This window comes from Pelophylax lessonae (genome assembly GCF_965119305.1).
Source record: "Pelophylax lessonae genome assembly, chromosome: 10".
Classification (NCBI taxonomy): domain Eukaryota; kingdom Metazoa; phylum Chordata; class Amphibia; order Anura; family Ranidae; genus Pelophylax; species Pelophylax lessonae.
Window position 1 is genome coordinate 85875843 of NC_138777.1, and position 27539 is coordinate 85903381.

At 45.7% G+C, this 27539-nt stretch overlaps 1 protein-coding gene across 1 annotated transcript in view; it reads right to left on the minus strand.

Annotated features, from left to right (window-relative positions):
- The window catches only part of LOC309565092 (AP-2 complex subunit alpha-2-like), a 201100-nt gene that overhangs the window by 29112 nt on the left and 144449 nt on the right, over window positions 1-27539 (minus strand). The window contains exons 14-18 of the mRNA XM_082269852.1: window positions 23881-24051; window positions 22357-22506; window positions 13074-13240; window positions 12238-12315; window positions 274-356 (exon numbers count right to left, since the gene is read on the minus strand). Coding sequence (XP_082125978.1) covers window positions 274-356; window positions 12238-12315; window positions 13074-13240; window positions 22357-22506; window positions 23881-24051 — 649 coding nt within the window. The remainder of the gene's footprint in view (window positions 1-273; window positions 357-12237; window positions 12316-13073; window positions 13241-22356; window positions 22507-23880; window positions 24052-27539) is intronic.

A 27539-nucleotide genomic window follows, 5' to 3' on the forward strand; every position in this document is an offset into this window, starting at 1 on the left:
TTTGAGCAGTGCTGACCTATACATACTAACCTTTTTTTCTTGCAATATAGACTGCGCTATCGCTTTCTCTAAAACATAATCACAGACACAAGAGAATGAATATAAACAACGAATGTTAGCTGCATTGTATATATTTTTCACATCTGTAGAGTTTTATTGCTTTAAGTATCGTGTTTGCATTTATATTCCCGGCATATACCCCGGTTATAAAACAACTTATTTTGGCAGCTTGGATAAACATTTAATAGCTCAGACTGCATTACTAACGCTTACCCAAATTTTGCCGAAACTCAGATTTCAGGCCAATCTGAAGTAGCTGATTCTCGAAGAGGACACCATTATTTTTGCAGATAAACCTTGAAAATGTAGGACAAAAGAAAAAATTAATGATCTCATAAAGAGGAGAAGGAATTATTTTTCAAAAGTTTAACGTTAATGAGGGGTAAAGGATAAAGTATGACTAAAAGTATGACTAAATTTACTAAAGCACTAAAGGAATATGGCATTTTGAGAACTAGAACTTCTGCAATCAGGGAAAGGGTTTCTAGCAGCTATTCTGCAAGCACAAAATGCCACATAGAATGGTAACAAATAAGAAATTTGCATTATCAGGGTTATGACGTTCATTTCTGGGAACCACAAAGATCACCACAAATAAGCAGGCATCATTATGATAGGGGCTGATTTGAACTGGCAAAATTTCACAAAGTGGACCTGCTTTTTTTAGCCAATAGAATGCTACAAAAATAATGGAGGTAGACATTGTGCTTTTTTATTATAGCGGTTTGGGAATTTCCAACAGTGTGGCATTGAAGAAAAGCACAAAGCACTATTCCCTTCTAGTCTGGGCACACAACATACAGAACAATTACATACACTGGGAATAAAGTGTGCCTTATTTAATATGCCATAGCTTAAAGGCTTATATCAGGGGAAAAGACTCAGCTCTGGTGAATCAACTACCCCTGCATCTTGCTCTGTGTGAGGTATTTAGTTCCATCAGCATAATTCAGGGAAGGTCCTTGACTGCATTATAATGGATTTCAGCAGTTCCACATTTTAAATCTGTATATCTTGATTTCCTAATAAATTGAAAAACTTGTCCTGTCCTTGTCCGAAGAGCAAAGTTTTTTTCTCTTTTGCTCTTCTTGATCAGTCTTAAGTTTCTAGAAATCTGGAAGATCTGTGGAAACAATAGCTTGTGATACTAGCGATTGATCATTGCATTGAAACAAATGCCAACCTGCCCAACACTCAGACTGGTCTTCGGGGGAAAAAAAAATAAAAAATAAGTGTCACCCGGGAGTATCCCTTTTACTCTATATCAGAAGTTTGCAAACTGTGGCCCTCCAGTTCAGGAACTACAATTCCCATCATGCCTAGTCATGTCAGTGAATGTCCTTTTTACAATGCCTCATGGGACGTTTAGTTAGGCAACAGCTGGAGGGCTATAGTTTGGCGATCCCGGCTCTATATTAACAATTTCCAGCTCCCACCTTTATTCTAGAGCAGAAAAATCAGACCAGAAAATCCTAAATCCTACAACTGCTTTCCAATCCAATCATTAAAAATGAAGGCTGAGCAATGGCTCTCATGTGTCACACAATTTTCCTCCTGGTGTTGCAATGGTAAATGCATAGAAAATAAGAACACAGGAGGGTGAGCCCTCTATAAGAGTAATACAGAGGCTTCCATTGTTGATCAAGTCTGAGAATGCCAATTGTCAGGCTATGATACTGACCCTCTGGCTTCAATACTAAATAGTCACAGACCTGGAACAAGTATGCAGAGAAGGACGTCAACATTACTTTCAAATTTCTGAAGTTTACACTCATTCTAGGTCAGAAAGTATTGGAACCAGAGAGCAAGCATATCAACTAGAACTTTCATTTTTAGGGAGGTGGTCAGCAATAGCCATCCCCATATTTCTCCCAAGGTTTGCTGTAGGCTACGTTCACATCTTGGCGTTTTTGGGGCGATTGGCCAAGCCATCAAAACCAGCGACTAAAGCAGGATGGAAAATTGGTCCTTGGGACAGCAGATCCTACCTGAGAGGAAGCTTTGAAGGAAAGTTGGGGACCTGCCGCCGGGGACCAGATCGGCGTAGCAAGGCCAGTCCAGGGCCACTAAGATGACCTGAAGCCCTTCTGCCTCAATCCTACGTAGAAGTCTTGGCAGAAGCTTGAGAGGAAGGAAGGCGTAAATCAAACTATACTGACCCCACAGGGCCAGTGTGGCGCCCGCCAGAGGATCCCATGACCGGAGCCACAAACCTCTGCTCCTTTCTGTTGAGCCGAGATGCTAACAGATTCACCTTGGGAATACCCCCACAAGAGACAACTGATGAAACACCTCCGTGATTAAGACTATTCCCCTTGATCCAACGCCTGCCGACTGAGGTAATCTGCCTGCCAGTTTACCCCCCACCCCTCCGGGGAATGTGTACGGTGGAGAGGGCTGGATCGAACCATTCTGCCCACCTTACAATGCCGGCTACCTCCAGAGCTGCCAAGACACTCCTTGTGCCCCCCTGGTGATTGACAAAAGCCACGGCCGTGGCATTGTCCGATTGAATGCGCACTGGACATCCCTGAAGATGATCTGTCCAATGGTCCAGGCACAGTCTGATCGCTTGGAGTTCCAAGACATTGATCGGAAGGTTGCCTATACACTTCCAGTAGCCATATCTCCTGAGCAGAATTTTTGCCAAGGATACCTCCCCAGCCGGAAAGGCTGGCATCCTTGGTGACCACTGTCCAATACAAGGGGAGAAAGGATTTGCCCAGCTGAAGCCACCATATCCGGGACTCTCATTTCCCGGTTCAACCAGATCAGATGGTCCAGAGACTCTGGAGCTTTCTCCCATTTGGCCAGAATTTCCTTTTGCAGGGGCCTCATATGGAACTGTGCAAACGAAACCGCCTCAAATGCAGACACCATCAGGCCCAGGACAGCAGGAGACGAATTCAAGCCTGCAGTTTCTGGAGTTTGTCCACAGAAGGGAGCACTCTGGCTAAGGCAGAGTCCAGAGTCAGACCCAGGTAGTCCAGCTTTGTGGACAGAAGCAGAGCAGACTTCTGAAAATTCTGAATCCAGCCAACCTCCCTCAGAGTTCGTATGGGGATTTCCAGGTTTTCCACCAGAGCAGTAAGACTCCACTCACAGAAGGAGGTCGCCCAAGTAGCCCAGCATCGCAATCCCCCGCTGGCGTAACAATGCTAACACCGGGGCTAATACTTTTGTGAAGACCCGAGGAGCAGAGGCGAGACCAAAGGGTAACCCCACAAATGGATAATGCTCCTCTCCCACGGCAAAGCAGAGGAAGCGCTGGTGACTGGCACATATTAGAATGGGAAGGTAAGCATCCGTGATGTCGATAGAGGCAAGAAAATACTCCTGATGCAGGGATGCCACCACCGTGCGAATGGACTCAATTCTGAACTTCTGCACCCACACAAAGCAGTTCAGCGCCTTGAGGTCCAGGATTGGACGCACCTTGCCTTCCTTCCTGGGAACTGTAAACAGGTTACCCTGAAAACGTTCCGATGTCGGAACTGGGACAATCACCCCTTGAAGTAACAGGTCTTGTACTGCCCCAAACAGACCCTGCAAGCTGTCCAGGAACAGGCGCAAATTTGAAGGTAAGGACCTTGATGGAGGGAGCAAGCGTGAAACTCGATCTTGTAGCCAGACTATTACTTCGTGGACCCACTTGTCTTGTACCAGGAGAGTCCACAGGTCCGGAAACCAGCGAAGACGTCACCCCACTCCCCAATACGGGTGAGGGCACACCTTCATGCTGAAGAAGCCTTGTCCGCGGGTCTGGATAAGCCCGCTCTTTATTTGCCAGACCGAGTTCACTTGGATCCACCAAAGGAGGCCCTGAATGGCTTTGATCTCATTAGTCGCCCCTGAGGGACGAAAAAAAAAAAAATGTATGAGCTGAGAAAGAAGGCCCACATCTGAGACAAGGGTCCTTACCCTTAGTAGGCTGTGGAAGAAAGGTACTCTTACCCCCTGTGAGACCCTTAATGTCGTCATCCAGGGTAGCTCCAAACAGGTGATCTCCTTGAAAAGGAAGATCAGTCAAGGCCTTCTTCAAAGTCTGGTCAGCAGACCAGCATTTGAGCCAAAAAATACGCCAAAGGACCACTGCTAAAACAGCCTAGCGACTAGGGGAGCAGCATTCAAAAGAGGCATCCCAGATAAACTGCAGCCCCTGAACCAACTGGTCCGCCAGCTCAGCAAAGGCAGGGGGGAGCGGCATCCCCGCCAGGTCATGGCATAAAAGCTTAGCCCACTCGGTGAGAGCATGCGACACCAGTGCAATGACAAATACCGGCCTCAGTGCAGAACCAGCCAGGTACGCACCGTCACAGAGTAAAAAAACTATGTGACACATAAATTGATGGTTTGGACTGCTTCAGTTGGTCAGACTTGTAACAGATGCATGTCATCAGCTCAAACACCTGTCTTCCATGCATTGTAAATTATGCTGATTTGCTCACCTATTGTTTACGGTGGGTTCTCAGTACTTACACTATGATATGTGTATTTGTATCTTGTTTTAGCTTTGGTGCCGGCAGTCTGTTCTTCCAGGCTGGCTTAAGTGAAATGAGTTAATTAGCATGTCAATTGGGATTAGCCATGAGTCAGCTGTACCTCGTTATCTATTCATGTAGTGACTGACATACTTCTCAAGTGTATAAAAGTCTTGTTTCTTTTTCAATAAAGCAGTTAGTTGTTTCCAGTATACAAAGTGTCAGGCTAGCTTTGTATGACAGCGGCTGGGATTTGATATCTATGTTAATGACTGTGAGGAAGTCGTATACTGATGAAAGACCACAAGTACAGTGTGGGTCTGAGGTTCCGTCACATTGGTGGCAAGTGGTGGGATGCTTCCTGCAGTCTGGAACATCCAATCCTCCCCCGGGATCCAAGGTTCGGGGAGCAGAAGAGGAGAGGTACAGATATCAGCCGCCATGGAAGAGGAATTCGGAAGGAGGTTGCGAGAGATGCACAGAGGACCAGTGTCAGAGAAGGTCCTGCTGGGATGGCATGATTCAATCCGCTTGGAACTCTGGGAGGAAGCGCTAGCCCGTGAGCAGTGACACCAGGGAAAAATTTTCCCCTTCTTCCAGGAAAGGTACTGATCGCAGTACAAAATGCAAATGGTGTTTTTGGGGAGACAACCGCATAAGGAATGGAAAGCTGAGTTAAGCAGGCTGGTCCAGGCGGAGATGCGGTTGGATGAGAGCTATAGGGCCGTCCGCTGGTATGTAACCCAAGTGTGCCCATGGACAGCAGATAACAGCCCAACGGAAGGCTTTTGCTACGGCGGCCTGGGGCTGTTATTAGAGAGGCTGTCTGAGGACCCCGACTTTGGGAGCGATTTGGAGTGGCGTTTGGAGGAAATCTTAGAATACAGAGAACAGATGCTGAATGTCTTGGACCTGCACTGGGCACTGGAAGAGTTGGAATTTTGAGCCAATCAGGAATGGGAGCTGGAGAAAGCCTACAGATGGCTGCTAGACTCTGCTCAGTGCTGGGTCTGGGCTCCCCTTGCCTGGGAACATCCAGAAGTATCAGCTGACAGTCCAGAAATCCTGACTGAAGAATTGTCAATGTGGCACAGTAAAAGTGTGCTTTGCTCACCTGCACCCACGGTTTTGGATGCGGAGGTCTTATGGCGGATGCAGCAAGTGCTGACTCACCTTGACGAACCCGTTTCTGCACAGGACGAGCTTGGATGGAGGAATGCATCTGATCAGCCGCTGGATAAAGGTATGGGTGAAGAGGAAGCCATCTTCATTCCCCAAACACAGATCACAGAATTAACTTTCCATCGGAGGATGATATGGAAGATAAATCACCCGCCAAAGTGTTGGTACTGGGCCCAAGTGCCACCAGCCCCTGCCCTGAACTTTCAGCAATTCCAGAGGCCCAGGGTGAGAAATTGGTGATCACCCCCCAGCAGCAGATCAGGATCCAGGGGGAGAAGAGAGAGAAGGTTGTCGTCCTCCCTCCCAACAGTTACCTGGAGCGGATTACGTGAAGTCCCCAGCAGAAGTGCTGGCAACAGAGCAGAGTGCGGCTGGCCTCTGCCCTCAATGTACAAAAAATGAAGTTTCTGTGATAGTGGATGGGACTGCAGTCTCCACCTCTATATCCCAGGGATGCTGGGCAGACGGCCCAGGTCCCCAACAGCATGAGGGAGTGAACCCAGCCACCCTGTCTTCTCTCCAGCAGCTGAAAGAACTGAAAGAGAAGGGCCAGTCCAGGTTTATCCACAGCAGCGGGTATGTTTTACAAGAGAGGCAGAGGTTGGCTGCGTGAGTAATGCTCCCTTTGGGACAATTTGCTTGGGATACTGTGTGGCTATAGACATTGGGGGGCTAGAACTACAGACTACCGTCAAAGTCAACCCATTTGGGGTCCCCTCCTGTGTTAGTCTCCTTCCGGAAGGGGAGAGATGTGACTGGAGTCACTTTGGTTGGGGGGCCCGTGGAACACAGCTTACCTTAGAGAGGTTGGGAAATAACTCTTAACCCCCTATGCACTTCTTATGTGCAAGTCACCCTGTGTCTATTAGGGAGCCCAGTCTGGCCTGCCCAAACAAGACTTTCACAGACTAATTGGCTACAAGAGCTCCACGCGCCTTACCAGGACAAACTTAGAAACTATGTGGAACTTTGTCAAGGAAGCTGCCATGATGGATTGACTCTTTGGGACTAGTTACCCGACTAACTCAGGCACAGACAGATTGGAGGTCTGGTACCTGGTTCGTCTACCTTTGGGGGGGAAGATGTGACGGTACGCACCGTTCCTGAGTGTGAAAAAACTATGTGACAGATAAATTGATGGTTTGGACTGCTTCAGTTGGTCAGACTTGTAACAGATGCATGTCGTCAGCTCAAACACCTGTCTTCCACGAATTGTAAATTATGCCAATTTGCTCACCTATTGTTTACGGTGGGTTCTCTGTATTTACACTATGATATGCATATTTGTATCTTGTTTTAGCTTTGGTGCCGGCAGTCTGTTCTTCCAGGCTTGCTTAAGTGAAATGAGTTAAATTAGCATGTTAATTGGGATTAGCCATGAGTCAGCTGTACCTCGTTATCAATTCATGTTGTGACTGACATACTTCTCAAGTGTATAAAAGTAGGTTTCTTTTTCAATAAAGCAGTTAGTTGTTTCCAGTATACAAAGTGTCAGGCTAGCTTTGTATGACAGCGGCTGGGATTTGATATCTATGTTCATGAATGTGAGGAAGCCGTATACTGACGGAAGACCACAAGTATAGTGTGGGTCTGAGGTTCCGTCACAGTGTACATATTGCGGGCCACAGCCTTGGCCTTCCTGTCAACTGGGTCCTTAAAGGTCAGGGACTCTTCGACCTGGATCATGGTTGCTTTGTTCCATCTGGAGACTTTTGGAGGGTCCACCATCGGTGGAACAATCCACTTTTTAAAAGGGACCCCTCATAGGGGGTACCACAGAAAATCACTTAGGGACCACAAGAGGACATTTTGGCCATTCCCACTCTTTCGTGACAATTCTGTAAAAATAGGCGGGGAAAGGAAACCCCTTTGCCACTCTGGGTGGCTTGTGAGTGCCAATGAAACCAACGTCTCAATTGCAGCTTTAGCTTCATCCTCCATTTTTACGGTCTCAAGCACAGATACAATCAGTGCACCCAACAGCGCCTTTTTGTGCACGGCTGCAGAAGTGGAGGAAATCCTCCTCACTATCTGAGAACTCCGGGCGCGTGGTCGCAGACCCAGCAGAGTCTCACGTCTGAGGTGGCCAAACCAGACTCAGGATCTGAGGAGACAGATGAGGTGGGGGGAAGGAAGGGGGTGCTTTTTGCTAGCCCATTATCCAAAAGCCACCTCCACCCGGGGCACAAAGGACTCCAGGACTGCCGTCGGTGCATTGATGGTTGGGACTCGGAGAGCCCTGCAGTCTCAGAGGGGATCAGGGGATCAGGGGGGGAAATGTGCTCCAAAGATTCCATGAGTCAATAGGGGGACTACACAAGAAAAGGTATAGCACCACTGCTAAAGGGACAGCCCCACCGCTCCGGCAGCACCACTTAATTGCCAGTAACAGAGCACCTACTTGATCCTGAGCAGAGAGGGAGAGGACCACCCAGCAGAAACAGGCAGCTGCAGCAGGCAGCTGCAGCCACCAGGATAATCTGTACTCCACTTGAAGCGATCAGGAAGTGAAAAGATCCAGGAGTCAGCACCAGGGGATGAGGAGGGGCTCCTACAGCTACAATTGCCACCCACAGGGCTCCACTGTCATGACTGGCGCCATTTTCAATGGCAAACCACAGCAAAATGGCTGCCAAACTACACAAACGTGGCCTTTGAGCACACAAGCTACAGCAAAATGGTGGCAGCGCGAGGCTCCCAGGGACCCAGGAGGGATCCTTAGGTCTCAGAAAAATGGGACAGACAATAAGGGGGGCCCCTGGCAGGTGCCCCCACAAGGTACAGCCTCCTCCCGACAGCGCACACCTCCATCGCTAGCACAGCACCCTGCCCCCACCCCAGGCGGTGAACCAGGCCACCCCACAGTGTCAGTAAAGGAGGGGGGGGGGCAGATGGGGAGGGCGACATGGCCCATAGGGACCACCAGATCGATGAGTGGGTGCCTGGGGGGGGGGGGGGAGGGGAACCTAGGGGTCCGATTGTCCCATGGAAGGGCCCAAGTCTACCCCAAAACCTTCCAGGGGGAGACAGTCACTTACCATACCAGGAACCAGGCGAGCACAGCTTCAGACAGAACCTGCTCTTCATCGAAAAGGGGGGGGCTATCTGTCGGCCAGTAGGAATGCTGCGACTCGAGCCGAGACTCAGCCGTATGCAACCTCGCAAGGAGTTTAACTCACAGGCCAGCCCCCATTTGGTGCGTGTGCCCACTGGCCAGACTGGGGTGACCACTGGATCTAGATTGTCCAGCCCATCTGGCAGTTGGTTGTTGATCACAGGAAAGAAAAACCGAAGAAAAAAAAAGATCTAAAAAGAAAAAAATTGCCAGGACCAGAGAACCTAGCAATGAACTAGGTCCTTACTCCTGACTAAGCAGAAAAAAAACTGAGTACCTATAGCAGAGAGAGGGAGTATACCCTCTGGGACTGCCCATAGACGTAGCCAGACACTTTTTCCGCCTAGTGTCCTACTCCTGTAAGGGGCAGTAGAACCCAATGGTTAAGAAGATCAGGAGCTGTGTCCATCAATGAACAGAGGAATGGATTTTACGGTAAGTCAAAAAATCACATTTTTTCAAGCGTTTTTAGGTTGACAAGTGTCCAATGAAAAAATAAAAACGCCTGTAATCTGCCAAAAAAAAGTGTCCTACTCCTGTAGGGGACAGTATAAACCAATGGTTAGGAAGATCAGGAGCTGTGTCAGTCAATGAACGAAAGAAAATAGCAATGCCTAGATGTGAACGTAGCCTGAAAGCTAAATTTTAGGCAGATAAAGAAATACAAATTAACCTCTATATTTACTGATTGTATCATTTAGTGAATTTTCTCTTAATGCAAGCACTTAAATTTAACATGGTATCTGCACCTCGCAATCCAATGTACAGCAAAACTCAGACTGGGAAAGGAAAAAGCAGCACAGACCAGTCAGTTGTGCTAACAAGAGACAGGCTGAGAGAAGGAGAGGACAGAGTACAGAGGGATCTACGCTTTAGTCTTCTGCTTTTCTTTTCAATGAGATCCAGAGTGATCACTTTCTTTCCCCAGTGCCCAAATCCTCCTGTAGGTGGCAGTATAACCCAAATGTTCTTCAATGAACTCTAAGTAAAAGGAGTTTACGGTAAGTACAAAATCCTACTTTCCTTACTAAGGTATTTTTACTCCAAAAAATAAGGTCATTTAGTTATGCTGACATGTGCCGTGCTGATTCCTGTGATGGTAATTTTATTAATTTTTAGATAAATAAGAACGCACAATGCCTGCCTGCCTTGCAATCCTTTGCAGCACTAGGACTACTGCAGGTCTACTTTAAGATGCCAGGTGGGAAGTTAGTTTTTAAAAAGAATAAAGTAAAAAGATTGGTGTGCTTTGTGAAGACACAGACCCTACTTTAGTAAATCTACTATAGTCATGCATGGCAGCATTTTGAAGATTTGGTAAAATGCTGTAGGAAAATACTATTAAGACTAGAAAGGAAGCACAGAGATTGATCTATCTGGCAGGGAGACCACCTGTAGCAGGTTATTTAATCTGATGTGGGCTCTCAGTCAGAACCATGTTAGATATATGGAAACTAGGGCACTCCTACTGCAATTCATGCAAAAATCAAAGCGCTCCAGGAGGCCCTCTGATACATGGTATTTGTTACATGGGTAGATGGAAGATTTCTGCATGTAACAGTAGTCTGATTAAAGCAGCAGTGACGTCTTATCTACCTAAAGAAAGTCAACATTTGAGGTAAGGAATTCAGTGCAAAAGTCATTTTTTGTAGGTTTCTAAAATATATTTATTGTCTGTATTCCGTGTAAGTAAAATAATTTGATGGAAGTAATCCACGGGGTATAGTAAAGGTATGGTAAAGAATGTAGACAAAGTGGAGGAGGCTCAAGTTTTTCCGACATTTTTGGTCCCATTGAAGGCATTCAATGACATGGGAAGCAAGAGACTTTTGTAATGAGATTTTATCGCTGCCTGAATCCTATCAGAAGTTGTTCTGCTTCTATTAAAAATGTGATTTTACTGCTGTCTTTGTTCCAACTATAGTGATTTCTCCTAAGTTCCTGTCTTGGTCAAATAGCTGTTTGTGAGAAGGATCACAGCATCTCTTAAAAAAAAAAATGCTTTTAGTGAAGAACCACATCCATCAGTAATGAGAGGAATTGAAGAGGCAGTGGTTTTCTGCTGATTTTTTCATACAGTATGTAGTGCAAAAAAAAAAATGCCTCGCTAGTTAAAAAGAAAGTTCACCTTTATAAAAATTAATAATAATACTTTTTTTTTTACAGTTAATTGAAATTCTTTAAAGGAGCCTGTAAAGCATTGCAACCATGATCAGCAAATCACAGATGCAATCTCAAGCTCCTGCAGTCTGTGTAGCTCTCTGCCTGCATCTCATATGGCCAGACTGTTAGAAAAAACAAGAATCATCAATGAACTACTAGAGAGCTCACCAGCGCACGGGTAGTTCATTGAGAACTACAAGCCGCAAAGGCTGTCAGTACTTCTAGTTTATTCATTCACAGAACTCTGAATGACCGATATGGCCGTGTGGGCAGAGCAGTGCCCCGCTGTCACAATTAGGAGGGTTGCGGAGAGGATGCGAGAGCTGAAACAGGTTACATGTTCCACCCTAAAAACAGCTAACAATGTTCCCAAAGGGAAACTTATCCTTTAAATCATTGGTCCTCAACCCTGGCCTACAGGGCCCACTAACAGGCCAGGTTTGCAAGATAACTGAAATACATCCCAGGTGATATCATTTGCTGCTCAGTGATTGCAGTACTCTAGTCTGCATCTCCCCAAGATAATACTTAAAATCTGACCAGTTAGTGTGCCCTGAGGACCAGAGTTGAGGACCACTGCTTTAAATAATTGAAAATCAATAAGTTAGAGGCAGATATACCTATATTAGTGTAGACAGGTGAATGAGTATAATTCAAATTTTATTTAAATATATAGTAATAAGGTTGAGGGGACATTCAAAAGGATGGATTTAAATATTTGTCCTTGCCCCTATATAAAAAAAAAAAAAGCTCTTTCCAGGACTACATAATCGTTCCTACGCTTTCAATTATTAGGAGGGACTGTTACGTGGGATTTCACCAGTAAAAACGAATGGAGACAAGACCAAGAAACTGCAGGTGCTGGTGAGCCAGATAGGAGGTATATTTCCTTTTTTTAGTTTGCATGCAATGCTTTAGAATATAGATCTCTGCAATACAGAGCAGCACTCCCTAAGAAATAGCTCTGGTTATGTTTATATACCTTTTAGAACTAAATAGCCTTTTATTTTACAATATACCTCATCTTAAAAGTATACAGACTAGTGAGTTTTTGACAACTGAAAAGTCTAAAAGTGTACAAATATATATCTCTAGGTGTTCTGCCCTGCCTACTGTATGTACGTGCACACTGCTGCTTTAATACCATGGACACCTAGAAATGAGACGCTAGACTGCAGTAGGAAAGGAGGATGGTTAAACCAGATGAGCCTTTCTGATTGGGTTGGGTTTGCTTACTTGTAGTAGGAATCATCTGCATCATGTACAGAAGGGTCTGGCTCTCCAGATGCCCCTTCTGAGAGAGTTGGAGCTTCGCTGTATCGGGCATCGGCGGCAGGTAGAAAAAAAAAATCAAGGGGAAGAGAGGCAGCAATATGGAGCACCATTAGTTCCCCTAATCCCAGCATGTACACTAATAAAATGCAACTTAAAGTATATGTAGAGGCAAAATCAATAAATATTTAGCACAGCTCTGAAATACATTCCCTTTTCTGCTCTTAAAAAGATACAGTGGGACATAGAAAACACCTGATGATCCTACCAGAAATCCAGTGGACTCCCAACTTTCTGTAGAGCTGACAACTCTGCCACTGCTGCACTGAAATCCCAAGCACTGTTGTTTGCCCTGCTTGAGTCCTCTGCTGGACATCAGCATATACCCTTCACCACATCTCCATAAGGCTCATTAGTTTATATTCTCAGCACTCCCTCCACTCCCATACCGGCTGCCTGCTGCTTCTTCCTCTCTCCTGCTATTTCAGTGCAAGAGGCATGAGGTTGTCAACCCATTACAGGGAGTTAGGAGCTGACTGCATTTCTAGCAGGTACTTGTTTTTTGAAACAGACATAACACAGGGAACTGTACATGTATTGGAGAACAAGGTTGAATAAGTGTTCTCAGATTTTGACAACATATACACTTTAGTCTGCTTACATTCAAACAAGTATGAAAACATAGCTGTCCCAGCCAAAACTTCTGTTAATATTAAGTTATCCAAAAAAAAACTTCACATTCAATGTACTAGTCTATGCATTTTTAGCTCTCATTCCCCCTTTGAGTATCAGCATCCTACCTAGAAAAGTTCTCCTCTTCTCCTGTAGTGACAGCAGCAACAGGCAGTGATGTATCTGCAAAAACGTCCACAAGCAGATTATCAGAGGAAGCAGCAGGGGGCGCACCAAGGTTAGCAGCTGACGGACCTCCCAGGCCTAAGAGGTCAGCAGAAGGAGAAGGAGTGGACTGCCAAAAAGAAAAGAAAAAAACGGTATCAGCATGCATAAAACACTCAAAAATACATGGTCTCTTTACAGGAAAATACTTGTCATAATTCCATCAGTCCTTTGAATCCCAGGGCAATATGCATCACTTGGTACACTCACACAGCCATGATATATTTTGCAGCACACGAGACATTTTGCAGCACACGAGACATTTTGCAGCACACAAGACATTTTGCAGCCTGACAAAAAACACTTTGCAGATTAGGGACTAATTTAATAGCGGGCCAGTGGGCTGTTGAGTGCAAAATTTTACAGGTAACATCTTATATTAGTACATTGCATATAGAATACATTTTCTTAAAGTGGTTGTAAACCCATACCTATACCCAGTAAGGCAACTGGCGTCAGGCGATACACAGAGCTTAAACAAGTCTTCCCACATAAGTTGTACCCGCTTAGCTATAGTGTTCTATTCTCTAGTCGTTTAAAGTGCTGAATTTGTAAACCTTGTCTGAGCATTTAAAAAAAGGGAGGAGGAGCTGAAATTACATTCTGGAGAGCTCAGTGAGGTAAGTTCTGGGAGCGGATTGGAGGGAAGAGATACAGACCACTCCACACAGCTCACATGAACAGAGCTTAGGCTATCATTCTGCTGGAGGATCCTCCCCGTCACCATTTTACTCCTGGTGTCAGGAAAACTTACCATATTGATATGGATAGCAAAGGAAAAAAGCAACAGACAGAAAACACACACACGTATCGATTGTCGGCCGTAAATATTCGGCCGCCGAACGATCGGCCGATTGTCGGCTTGTTAGTATGATGCTTCCGACAACCGACTGTGACTTTTCAGTCAAACAGAATCGGGTGTGCAGGCTATAAAATTTTTGTTGGCCGTCACCAGAACGGCCGATTGTTCGCCAGTCAGTACAGAATTCGGCCGACTAACAGCAGATGAGCAAGACTGGGCATGCTCAGAGAAGAAAAAACACACGGAAAGTTAACCATCACATGACATCACTTCTGCAGTCGGCTGTTGTTGGCCGACAAAATTCGTGTGCAGTCTTTAGCACTTTTCAACCGTCAGGACAGCACCGGACAAAAGACGGCCGATCGTTCGGCCGACATTCGGTATGTGTGTACGGGGCTTTAATGCGCTTACGTGAGACACCATACACATTATAGAGGGATATGCTTTTTCATATTTCATTTCTAAGGTGAACCACCACTTTATTTTATTTATTACAGGTACTTATATAGCGTCGTCAATTTTCGTAGTGCTTTACAAATTTAGTATTCATTCACATCAGTCCCTGCCCTCAAGGAGCTTACAATATAAGGTCTCTAGCTCACATTGACACAAATATACTAGAGCCAATTTGGACAGTAGTCAATTAACCTGCCAGCAGGTCTTTGGAGTGTGGAAGGAAATCTGAGTACCCGGAGGAAACCCACACAGGCACAGGGAGAACATGCAAACTCCAGGCAAGTAGTGCTGTGGTTGGGATTCGAACCAACAACCTTAGTGCTTTATGATCAGGGTCAAAACAAACCTTAACCACTTAAGCCCCGGAGGATTTGGCTGCTAAAAGACCAGGGTTTTTTTTGCGATTTTTTACTGCGTGACTTTAACGGACAATTACGCGGTCGCGCGACGCTGTACCTAAACGAATTTGGCGTCCTTTTTTCCCACAAACAGAGCTTTCTTTTGGTGGTATTTGATCACCTGTGCGATTTTTGATCATGCGCTATAAACAAAAAAAGAGCGTCAATTTTGCAAAGATAACAATATTTTTCACATTTTTTTTTACATGAAATTCCCCCAAAAAAAATGAAAAAATCAAAATTTTTCAACATTTTCGGCCAATTTGTTTTATGCTACATATGTTTGGTAAATAAAATCGCAAAAAGCGTATTTTGATTGGTTTGCGCAAAAGTTATCGCGTTTACTAACAAAGGGAAAGATTTTTGGCCTTTTTATTGTTTTTTTTAACGCGTAATGGCGGCGATCTGCGATTTTTTTTCCGGTACTGCGACATTGCGGCGGCCAGATCGGACCCTTGACTGACATTTTTGACACTTTTGGGGTTACCAGTGACATTACTGCAGTAATCAGTGCTATACATATGCACTGTTACTGCAAAAATGACACTGGCAGGGAAGGGGTTAACTATTGGACAGGGAGGGGTTAAGTGTGTCCTAGGGGCGGGATTCTAACTGTATAGGGACATGGCTATTAGTGTAAAAACAAAGATCAACGGTCCTACATAGTAGAACCGTCTGATCTTCATTTTTAAACCAGGGAGAATGACAGGCGGCTTGTTTACATAAGCCGCTCCGCCTTTCTCCCTTCACCGGAGCGATCGTAGTGTGACCGGCGGACATTGGGTCCGCCGGTCACACACACTGACTTGTCAGTGAACGAACCGCGGCTTGGCTCTCAAGTCAGTGACAGGCGAGTGACGTATCCATACGTCACTCTGCCTGGCCGGGGCTGACCGCCGCAGTATATAGTCATGCAGCGGTCGGCAACCGGTTAACGCCCAAGCCCAACTTTGCAACTTTGACACGTGTTAGTAAAAGTACATATCATCACAACTGCTTAATGTAGCCAGGTGAATTAAACCTTTTGTTTTCAGGACAGATTGGGCTTTCATTCGGATGTAAATGATAATGGAAATCCCCATTTTTTTTTTATTATGAAAGGGAAACTGGCCCAAAATAGTAAAAAATAAAAAAAAAAAAAAGTTTAAATTTAGCCTTATATTTGTATACCATTAACAAGATCCACCACAAAAATCTGCATAATAAACTCTCCTACTCCGGACAATCGTGGCAATACCACATGTGTGCGTTACAGGTAGTAGGGCCACGAAATTATATGCATTTTTTTCCTACCTAAAACGCACTGACACACTGACACACTAAAACACACCTAGTACACCTAACACGGCCAATAAATGGCATGGACACTCTCAAACTGACACTGCCACTAACAAGAAAACATACTGCGCAAAGTCAAGCACTAGTTCATTTTTATTTGTTTTTCTTCAGACATTTTTGTGCTTCTCTTCACTAAACTTCCCTCTTCACAGAGGAGAACAGGCTGCGGCTGCAGAATGAGTGATCGTTGTGATAGCCTACAGAGACTATCACAGTGATCGGGATCTATTTTCCCACAGGTACCTCCATCGGGCCGAGTTCCTTGTACTGCAGGGTTCTTTGGATGGTGTACTGCTGGAGATGGGGCTGTAAGATAGCTGCCTTTACTCTGTTGCCTGTTTTACTGTATTTGTTAATGTAGTTTCTCTTCGGTACAGAGTGCTACATTGCAGTAGCAGTGGGTCAACTGCACCAGCATGGCTGTCATTTTTGGATTCCTAGGAGCCCAATACAGACATGGAAGAGCTCTCCAGGTCCTCAGGTGAATACAGTCACTCCTCTCTGCAAAAGCAGCAGCATGACTTTCCATGGTGTATCCCTGCAGGTATTTGGGGGAATGCTTTAGCATTAAGGTCACTAAGCCACGTGTCTTGCCAGCCAAATACTCATCTGAGCTGGGCAACTGTTTCCTGATCCTGGGGTGAGGTCTAAATCTTCAGCAAGCCATAGCCGAGCACAAGCAGAGGGGTGAGGGAAAGGGGGGGGGTGTTAAGAAAAAGCTCCCAAATTCATACATCAGGTAAGGAGGGATCCCTGCATAGTTTGCCCTGTGATGGCTCCACTAAGTTGTCAGAGCGGTGCTGAATCCCAGCCTGGTCCCACCGCCTTTCTCTCCTCGTTGGCTCACTGACTGATAGCAGCCAGAGCCAATGGCGCTTCGCTGCAGTCTCAGCCAATGAGGAGGGAGAGTCCAAACAGCAGAGTCTCTCCTGCAGCATCGCTGGATCGAGATGGGTTCAGGTAATAAGGGGGGCTGAGGGGTCAGCTGCACACTTTATCTTAATGCACACAATGCAGGAAGATTAAAGAAAACCTTCCGCCCTTACAATCACTTTAATGGGTCACTCAGTTTTGTTACAACCAGTGTCAGGAAAATAATAACTCCACAGAGGGGTGGGTCCTGTGTCAGTCAATGGTAAGAGAAATGGATTTTACAGTAAGTCAAAAATCCCATTTTTCTTTCATTCATTGACGGACACAGCTCCTGGTATTCATAACCATTGGGACGTCAGAAAGAAGTGTTAAACATGAAGGGTGGCAACAGTCAAAAAATTCCCAAAGCTAAAATTAGCCAACCAGGCAACAGGAGCTCAACCAAACAACTGGAGCCCACCTGAAAAACAATACACCCACAAAGAGGATCAAGTCCTCTTAAACAGCAGCCTGCAAAACCTTGTGGCCAAAAGGAAGCATCTGCAGATGCCAACTCATCCACTTTATAAAACTTTGAAAAAGGTTTGCACCGACGACCAGGTGGCCGCTTTGCAAACATGCGTCACCAACGCCTGATGACAGAAGGCCCAGGAGGCACCAAGCGCCCCCAGTAGAGTGTTTGACAGGTAAAGGAGGAACCTGACCCACATCTGGAAATGGTCGCAGAGGAAGCGGACAACCCTTTTCTAGGTCCATCCGTGAGCAAAATCTGACTTCCTGAAAGACTCCGTAGCTGTCAGGTACACCCCAATTGCCCAGACCACATCCAAGGCATGCAATGCAACACGGGAACAAGGGAACACGTCGTCATTCAAATGAAAATTAGAGAAAACCTTTGGAAGGAACAACAGACAGGGGCGAAGAACTACCTTATCCCTGTGAATCGCCAGATAAGGTGGGCAGGATAACGCCGCCAGTTCCAACACCTTGAGCGCAGCGGTGATAGCCACCAAAAAGGCCACCTTCTGGGACAACGTAAGCAGGGGAATCTCCCTAATATTTTTAAAGGGAGGCTTCTATAGAGCTGAAAGCACCAAATGGAGATCCCAAGGCGGCAACGGAGCACGCACTGGAGGGACCAAATGTACACCCTGAAGAAAGGTACGCATCAGGGAGTGTGTGGCCAAAGGTCGTTGGAAGAAGACCGCCAAAGCTGACATCTGGCCCTTGATGGTACTTGAGGCCAATTTCTGTTCAACCCCCCGTTGAAGGAAGGTTAAGATCTGAGCCAGGAGCGAGGATGAGCCCCAAGAGACTTGCAGTGTACATCTTCCACGTACAATGGTAGATCTTCCTAGATTTCCTAGCTTTCAACAGGGTAGGAATCACTGATTCAGATCATCCTATCCTTCAGCACCTGGCATTCAACAGCCAAGCCACCAAAGCCAGCGACTAAAGCAGGATGGAAGATCGTTCCTTGGGACAGCAGATCCTCCCTGAGAGGGAGCTTCCAAGGAACGTCAGCGACCAGCCGCACCAGATAGGCGTACCAAGCCCAGCGAGGCCAGTCCAGGGTCACTAAGATGATCGGAATCCCTTCTGCCTCGATCCTGCATAGAAATCTTGGCAGAAGCTTGAGAGAACAGGTAGGAAGGCGTAAAACAGCCAATACTGACCCCACGGGGCCACCAGCAAATCTGTAGCATCCGCCAGAAGATCCTTTGACAGAGCCACAAACTTCTGCACCTTTCTGTTTAGCTGAGGCGCCAACTGATCTACCTTGGGGGTGCCCCACCGGGGGAGACAGCTAATGAAACACCTCCGGAAGAAGTGACCACTTCCCTAGGTCCAACGTCTGTCGACTAAGGTAATCCACCTGTCAATTGATCGACATAAGTCACAGCCGTGGCATTGTTTGATTGAATGCACACTGGACATCCCAGAAGACGATCCGTCCAATGGTCCAGGCACACTCTGATCGATTGGAGTTCCAAGACATTGATTGTTAGTCTGGACTCTTTCAGTGTTCAATTCCCTGGAGCAGAATGTCTTCCGAGGACGCCTCCCCAGCCAGTCTTGTCCCATTATGCCAGAATCTCCCTCTGCAGGTACCTCGTATGCAACTGTGCAAACGGAACCACCTCGAAGGTAGACACCAGCAGGCCTAGCACGCGCACGCAGGCCACTTCTTGTGCCCCTTGGTGATTGACCTAAGCCACGACTGTAGCATTCTCCAATTGAATGCACACTGGACAACCCTGAAGATAATCCAGACAAAGTCTGACTGCTCGGAGTTCCAAGACATTGATCAGCAGTCTGGACTCTTCAAGCGTCCAGATCTATGAGCAGAATGCTGGCAGAGGACGCCAGGAAACACCAGGAAACCTGCTGGTTCGGGAAATGCGGTTGTTGGAGAAGATGAGATTGACAATAAATATCTTAGTACTTCAGGTGAACGGACTTTCCAATACTGGTCTGTTTACCTTCAGGGTCACCCGGTATGGGTACAGCCGGACAGTCACAAGACACCACACCCCTCACCAGGCCGATTTGATCTGCATGTTTAAGCTCTATCTGCTGTGCACCGATGAGGGTAAAGCGCATCACTGATCAGGGTAAAGAGCCAATCATATTGGCTCTTTACCATGTGATCCAGTTGTGTCCAATCACAGCTGATCCCATGTAAACAAATGAGAGAGAAATCCCTCCCACTGGGACATTGTATTCTGACCATGAAAAAACCTTCAGAAGAGGACAGAGCAATCAATTTCTAACAGCACTTCATACCATCCCCCACGCAATGCAAAAATAAACAGTTTGTTTCCTTCACTAACCGGTGCGATTGCCATTATAAATTGTATGTAGCATTAGCTATATACAGTATACATTGCTGTGTTTCCGCAGCAGGACGGAGACTTCCTGTTGCACTCACATAACAAAAAAAAAGACTCAGGAGGAGCGCTGCTCAGCCATTCAGAGGAAGCTTTGTATTGTATGAATAAAGCTTCCTGTGGTTGGCAGAAGATTGGCTGAGATGGAGGGCCGGGTGGATGTCACAGTCAGAGGAAGTTATATATTCATTCAAAAAAGGGGGAAAAAAAAAAAAAACAAACAACATCCTCTGATTGGCCAAGCACAGCTCAGCCTGATCTGCTTTGTTCCAGGAGAACAACAGTCTCCGTACTGGTGCAGGAACAGTGCGATATACTGTATGTGGCCAACGCTACATATTTTAGAATGTGCTGGCAGCAAGCACACCAGTTAGTGAAGCTAATTGTTTGGGCAAACTTGGTCCAAATTATTTAAGGTTCAATGAAACTTGGAATGCCGATTTAGTATACATTTTTTTAGTGCGTCAACATTTAATTCCAAATTGGTTTGAGATTATATAAATGCTTTTTTTTCATGGGGCATTTTATGGTTTGCTCACAGTACTGCGGGTTATGCACAGCCGCTGTAGAGTATTCTAGGTCACAGATTTTTAGCACAGATTGTCTATTTTTAGATCTATAAACCTAAGGAAGGGCTCTACCCTGAAGCAGTAAAGCTTGCGTGAAAAGTGGGGTTTCCAGGCAATTAAATCCAAATCATCAAAAGCACCTCACCGGCCTTTGAATGCACAGTGACTTTGCCTCCAAAACACCCCCCCCCCCCCCCAGAATAAGAAGTGTGTAAAAAAGGCAACTAGATCATCACTTTGCAGCTTTATTGCTCAGTGGGTGCATCTTGCATTACCCTCGTGCCCCTTCTCTGGTATGTGGTACTCAGAATAAGAAGTGTGGGGGGGGTTGGTGGTGCTAAAATCTGACCGAGACAAATAGAAATGGAGACCCTTAAAGATCTGTGCAGTCTATAGAGCAGGGTTTTTAACTGGGGCTCAGTAACATGGTTGTTAAAATACATTGTACCAGTGCACTATAAGGGTTCCATTTTTAAAACATTCATTAGACCAATGTCAAACGCATTTATGCATGCTCAATGAATCTCAAATTTCTCAAACAGATTAATGGCTATGATCATCAGTTTCATCTAGTGCCCAAAATGGGGTATATTTTCTCAAGGCGTTATTTCAGAAAACTATACTGTATTTTGGCCATTAGATGGAGCCGACGTATATAGGAATAAATCTGTTAGAGAAACAGTAGAAATTCATTGAGCTCAGACCCCTTAATGGAACTTCAGTCAAACACTCCAATCCAAATGTATTCATTCAATAACTGCCAAATTTGCCATCTCCATTAGTACCTGCAAACTCGCTTTATGAAGACTTCCCATAACACCCTGCATACCAAGGATTTGCCATGAGCAAATCAGGCTATATTACAAAGGATAAGGCTCACATCCCAACTTGTCCTAGGAACTTGGGACTCAGGGAGAATGCATTAAGGCCTACTGGAAGCAATGAGACCTTTATCATAGTCCTAATGCTTTTTCACAATCCATCGGGTTAAAAGGAAGAAGGTGGCACAGGAAGCTGCAGAAATTAACGGTCTACATAATGATGCCATCCTGTAAGCTCTATTGTATGTCAAAGTATGTCAAAATAAACCATTCTAATAAAAGGGCTTTAACTATGTATGTAAAGGTTTGTCAGCAGTGCTAACTAAACGTGGTAGAATACAATCAGCTGGAGTAACTTAAATTTTTTTAAACATCTGTTTTGATACAGGAGCTGTGTAGACCGGTCTAAAATGTACCGGCCAGGTAATATGCGAAATCTGCAGCCAACAAGAAAATGAATCCTTGCTGTAATATCTTTTATTCTTTTATTGCCTAACTTAGTTAATCATTCTGGCAACTTTATTGATTAAAACACTAATTCGGGATTCCACTAATTGTGTGCAAACGGTTCTCTCCAAAAAAAGGGTAAGCTGCCCATACACAGATTTTTTTTTTTATGCTTGCCATGAATAAATTCCTCCAGCTATGCCATACAGTGTGGATGGAGGAATCTCCCGCTTTGGCTATTGTATTCAACTAGTCAGCGCCAGTGACTGTCATACCCAAAATACCCAAACAGGTTTCGTCTAGCGCCTTTGATTTTTCAATTAAAGGATGATGGGTGGGTGTGTGCAGAAAGGGCCACCCAAGGAGCAAATTTTGGCCAGTTCATTAGGAAGTTGTATAGCCAGCATAATAAAACAGGCAAGTGAGAAAACATACTTCAAAAAAACATAAATCCTTGACAGAAACAAACAACGGCAAACCCCACCATATTGGAACAAAAAGCATAATGTTAGTTTCATTAACCGCTGGCAAGGCAAATATCTTGGCAGCAAGCGTTACACAGGAGTGTGTTTAGTATAATTCATATCCTACTTTTTTTAGAACCTGGCAGTTTGAAAGTGCTGCTAAAGGGTAGTTCATTCCAGACTGTGGGTAATGGCTGCTAGATGAGAGGGGTGCCAGGAAAGAAGATGGATGAGGGCGCGCCACAAATATGCTTTGTTCTTCAGAGATGACACACTGCTGCTTCAGTCAAAGAGGATAAATAAACACATTAATGCCAGGTATGTACAAAACACACCTAGTTTACTCCCAGCTTGTACTATAGTGCTAATATACATCTATACAGTCTTTCAAACCAGCCAACTGAGCCCCACTCTAAAGCGGGCCATAGATGGAGTGATTTTCTTTGCGGCAACCAAAAATCGCTTGACTCTCACAGCAACACAGTCTGTGTTGATGGGGGAATCCGTCCCGCGGAGCTATTGTGTTCAACCGGAAGGAGAGCACGGGAAGCCGTCCCCGCCAGAAGAATAGCAATTACTTTTATCAGCTATAGTCGCTGGCAATAACCACATGCTAGAAATCTGACATGCTGGTTGTACCCAAGTTGATCGACGATCGATCAGTCAGTCAGCCTGCCCATACATGTCAGCAGTACCTCTGAACCATACATGGTTACTTTTTTATCACCAACAGTCATCATTGCTTGCAGCTATAGCCGCTGGCAATAATCGTATGACCAATTAAACAATCAGCCAGTCCATACATGGTTCGAACAGTCTATGGCCGGCTTAAAATTAGGCTGCGCTCACACCAGTCGGAGTGCCTACCTCCCAAGACTGTGTATATGTTGCACTGGATCACTAATCATTTGAGAAGCAGTATTGCTGTGTGTTTGGGAGTTTAACAGGATTTTATCTTAAAGGAGTTGAAAAGGCAGAAGGTTTTTTATATCTTAATGCATTCTAAGCATTAGGATATAAAGCACCCTTTAATACTTACTGGAGCCCCATCTCTATCCAGCGATGTTCCCGAGTCCCTCGGCCATCCGGAACTCTCCCTCTCGATTGGCTGAGGCACAGCAGCGATGTCACTGGCTCCTGTTGCTGTCAAAAATCAGATGGCCAATCAGTAGAGGGGGGCGGGGCCGAACAGCAGCTCCATGTCTGAATCGACACCTGAAGCTGCAGCTCGGCTCAGGTGCAAGCTGCTTGCTGTGGGGGCACTCGACAGGAGAGGGGGGGGCCAGGAGCAGTAAAGAGGGACCCAAGAAGGAGGAGGAGGACCCAGGATGTCCTGTGAAAACCACTGAACAGAGAAGGTGTGTATAACATGTTTGCTATAAAAAAACTATTCAATCACTTTAAGGAGATACTGTTCCCTCGGTAAAAACGACAAGTGCAATGCAGGCAGGGCTTAGATAGTGAAGTGGCTGACTGTGCCTTCCCTAACAAAAAATAAAAGAAAAAAAATAAAAGTACAAAAAAAGAAAAGAAGGGGGGGGGGGGGGGACTCCAAGCTCTCTCATTTCATACACAACATTCAATCTAGCTGGAATTCTAATATTGCAGCAGAAAGTCAACATGTGCATAACCTCCCTAAATAGTGACGTACCGCTGTGCTAACAGGGGCGGGCTCAGTGCCCCCATTCACATCAGAGCTGTTTTTCTCCTTCTTTGTATCTTCCAGGTCAGTGACCGTGCCGGGACCCTTTTTTTTTTTCAACTTGGCCAGGATGGAGGACTCCCGTTCAGGAAAAGGCGGCATCTCCTCCAAGACTGTAGCCTTAAAAGCAGAAAAATTGTAAACCTTTTTTAAAATGTTTAAAAACACAGCAATGCCTAACATGCATAAGAAAAGGTTTTCCTTCAGGAAAAAACATTTGTCCAATTTAGCCAATTATGGGTAAAATAGGTAGTATTGGTCCCTATGTGATCATCAAAGCCAGTGAACATCCTATGGCCAAGTGTTGATGCAGCATAAAAAATATGGGGTTTTTGTACTTACCGTAAAATCCATTTCTCTGAGTTCAACAGACACAGCGCACTCCATAAAGCATAACTACTGGGTTATTTTGCCTCCTCCAGGAGTAGGACTAGGCAGAACAAAAAAAGTACACCTGGCTACACCCATGGGCCCTCCTCAGCTGGGTATATAACCCCCCCTCTCTGCCCTAGGTATTCAGTATTAGAAGTATCAGCACTCTATAGAGGGATGGGTGCTGTGTCCGTCGATTAACTCAGAGAAATGAATTTTACAGTAAGTACAAAAATCCAATTTTTCTTTCGTTCAACGGACACAGCGCTCCACAAATCATAACTACGGAGACGTCCAAAAGCAGTGCCAAAAGGAAAATGAGGAAAATAACCCAATGCTAAACATATGATCCCTTAACCAGGACACAGGATCCCCATCTGAAAAATAAAAGTTTAAAGAAAAAAAAAAAACCCTCAAGAAGGAACATTCCCTCTTAAACAGCAGCCAGCAAAACTTTGCGGCCAAAAGAAGCATCCGCAGATGCCAAAGTATCTATCTTATAGAATTTTGTGAAGGTATGCACCGACAATCAAGTGTCCGCCTTGCAAACTTGTGATATATTGATGCCGGATGATGGAAGGCCCAAGAAGCACTCAGCGCCCGAGAAGAATGCGCCGTGACAGGGAAAGGTGGAATCTGACCTTTAATCGAGTAGGCCTGAGACCACCCTCTGTCTGATCCATCTGGAGACGGTAGCCAAAGAAGCGGCCAGCTCTTTTCTAGGTCCATTCGTAACCACAAAAAGCAAGTCTAACCTCCCCCAAAAAGGACTCCGTAGCTGCCAGATACACCCAAATGGCACAAACCACATCCAAGGTATGCAAAGCAAATTCCTTGGGACGAGCTGGCATGGGATACAAGGAAAGCAACACAATGTCCTCATTCAAATGGAAGTCCAAGACAACTTTGGGCAGAAAAGGTGGCCAGGGACGAAGAACCACTTTATCCCTATGGACCACACAAATAGGGACTGACAGGATAATGCTGCAAATTCCGATACCCTGCGGGCCGAGGTAATAGTCACCAAGAATGTCAGCTTCTGGGATAACCAACAAGGGAATCTCCTAAATATTCTCAAATTGAGGTTCCTGGAGAACCGAAAACACAAAATTTAAACCCCATGGCGGCAAAAGAGACCGTACAGGTGGAGCCACATGTCGAACCCCCTGAATGAAGGTACGAGCTAAAGAGTGCGTGGCTAGGGGGATGCTGAAAGAGGATTGCCAAGGCAGACACCCGGCCCTTGATGGTACTCAAGGCCAACTTCTGAACAACGCCCCATTGAAGAAAGGTTAAGATCCCAGCCACAGAAAAGGATCGAGGATGAACGCCAATCGACCTCCACCAAGAAATGTATGCTTTCCATGTACGATGGTATATCTTGCTGGGAGACGACTTTCTCGCCTTCACCATAGAAAGATCACTGATCCGGACAAACCGCTATACCTTAGTACCTGGCTTTCAATAGCCAAGCAATTAAAACCAATGACTAAAGCAGTATGGTGGATTAGCCCTTAGGACAACTCTTCTTCTCTGAGAGGAAACCTCCAAAAAGTACGTTTACGGCCACCAGGATGATTGGAAGATCCTCCCTCTTGAGTCCTCAAAGGAACTGCGGAAGAAGCCTGAGCCGAGGAGGATACTTGCCTTACCGTGGCCCTTGGATGCCTGTGTCGTCTGCCAGAGGAACCCGTGAATTTCAGTATCCTCCAGTGGAGCCAAACTTGCTAAAAGGAGCTGCATGTAAAATAACTGTCTTGAATGTGGATATCACCAGAGTCAGAACCTGTATGCAAATTGGGAGAGAGAGCCATCTGTGTCACAGCAGCCGGTGAATCACAGCCTGTGGTTCCTGAAACTTTTCCAGAGGAAGGACCACCCTGGTCAGATTTAAAAACAGACCTAGGTACTTCAATTCCCTGGACAGGGATAGGGGGGACCTTGGGTAGTTTGGACATTACCCGAAAATCCTCACAAGGAGACTCAGGACCTAAAAAAAAACCTGACAAGAACAAACTTTGCCCCCCTTTCTGAGTGCCCCTAAAAGAAACCTTTTCGTGGATCTCCTTGACGGTTACAAAAGTCATCCACAGGGCCGGAAACCAGTGAAGAGGTCCTCCTAAACCAATAATGGGTAAGGGCAGACCTTCATGCTGAAGGGGGTCTTGTCTGCGTGCCACAGCCTCTGCATTTCCTGTCAGCTGGGTCCTTAAAGTTCAGGGACTCCTCGACTGGGATCACGCTTGCTTTATTCAAGCTGAAAACAGGAAGGTTCACCACTGGTGAACTAGTCCACTTTTTTTTAAAAAAAGGGACTCATCAAAAGGGTAACGTACAGCAAAATAATTGGGGACCACAAAGGGTAATTTTGGTTGTTCCCATTCCTTACCAGAAAACCTGTCAAAATAAGGCACATATGGAAATACCTTTAGAGTACGAGGTGACTTATGCATACCAAACGACACAGCCTCGTCCTTGGCTACATCAGCCCCATCCTCCATTTTTAAAGTCTCACGCACTGCAGTGATAAGTGCGTCTACCAGTGCTTTTTAATTCGCTGCTGCAACCATGGAGGAATCCTCCTATCGGATGGATCTGGGGGTATGCTATTAAGTCCCCCTGGATGGGCCATGTCCACAGCAGCATCAGGCTCAGAATCAGATGAGACAGACTGAGTAGGGGAAGGCAGGGTACACTTCCTCTTGGGCCTTTGCCCACACGCCACTTCCCTCCGAGACACTAAGGACTGCCGTCAATGCAACTATGGGAAGCTGGGGTTCCGAAAGACCTGGCACCTCCATGAGGGGGTGTCAGTGGTGGAAGATGTGACCCTGAGGCTCCATAAGTAAAGGAAGGACCTTACAGTACAAAAACAATCATTTGGCACCACTAAAGGATCCCCTCAAGGCTCAGGGTATCTATCATCAGAGAGAGATAACAGAGCCCCCCCAAAGACTCACCCTATCGACCAGGGGAGCGCAGAGAATTCTAACCCAGCATCATCATGGACGCCCTTCCCTCTTCACATGTCCCGGACACAGGAAGAGGAACAGGAGGAGCTTCAGCATTCCCACGAGGCTTCGGTCATCTTCAGCGTCTCCCGGACTTAGGGAAAATGGTCAGCGTGACATCAGGCTACATAAACATGGTCACCAACCGGAAACCAGCCAGACTAAGGGAAAATGGCTTCAATCAGCTACAAATGCTGAAGCATGCTGCCGGAATCTTCCCTGTGC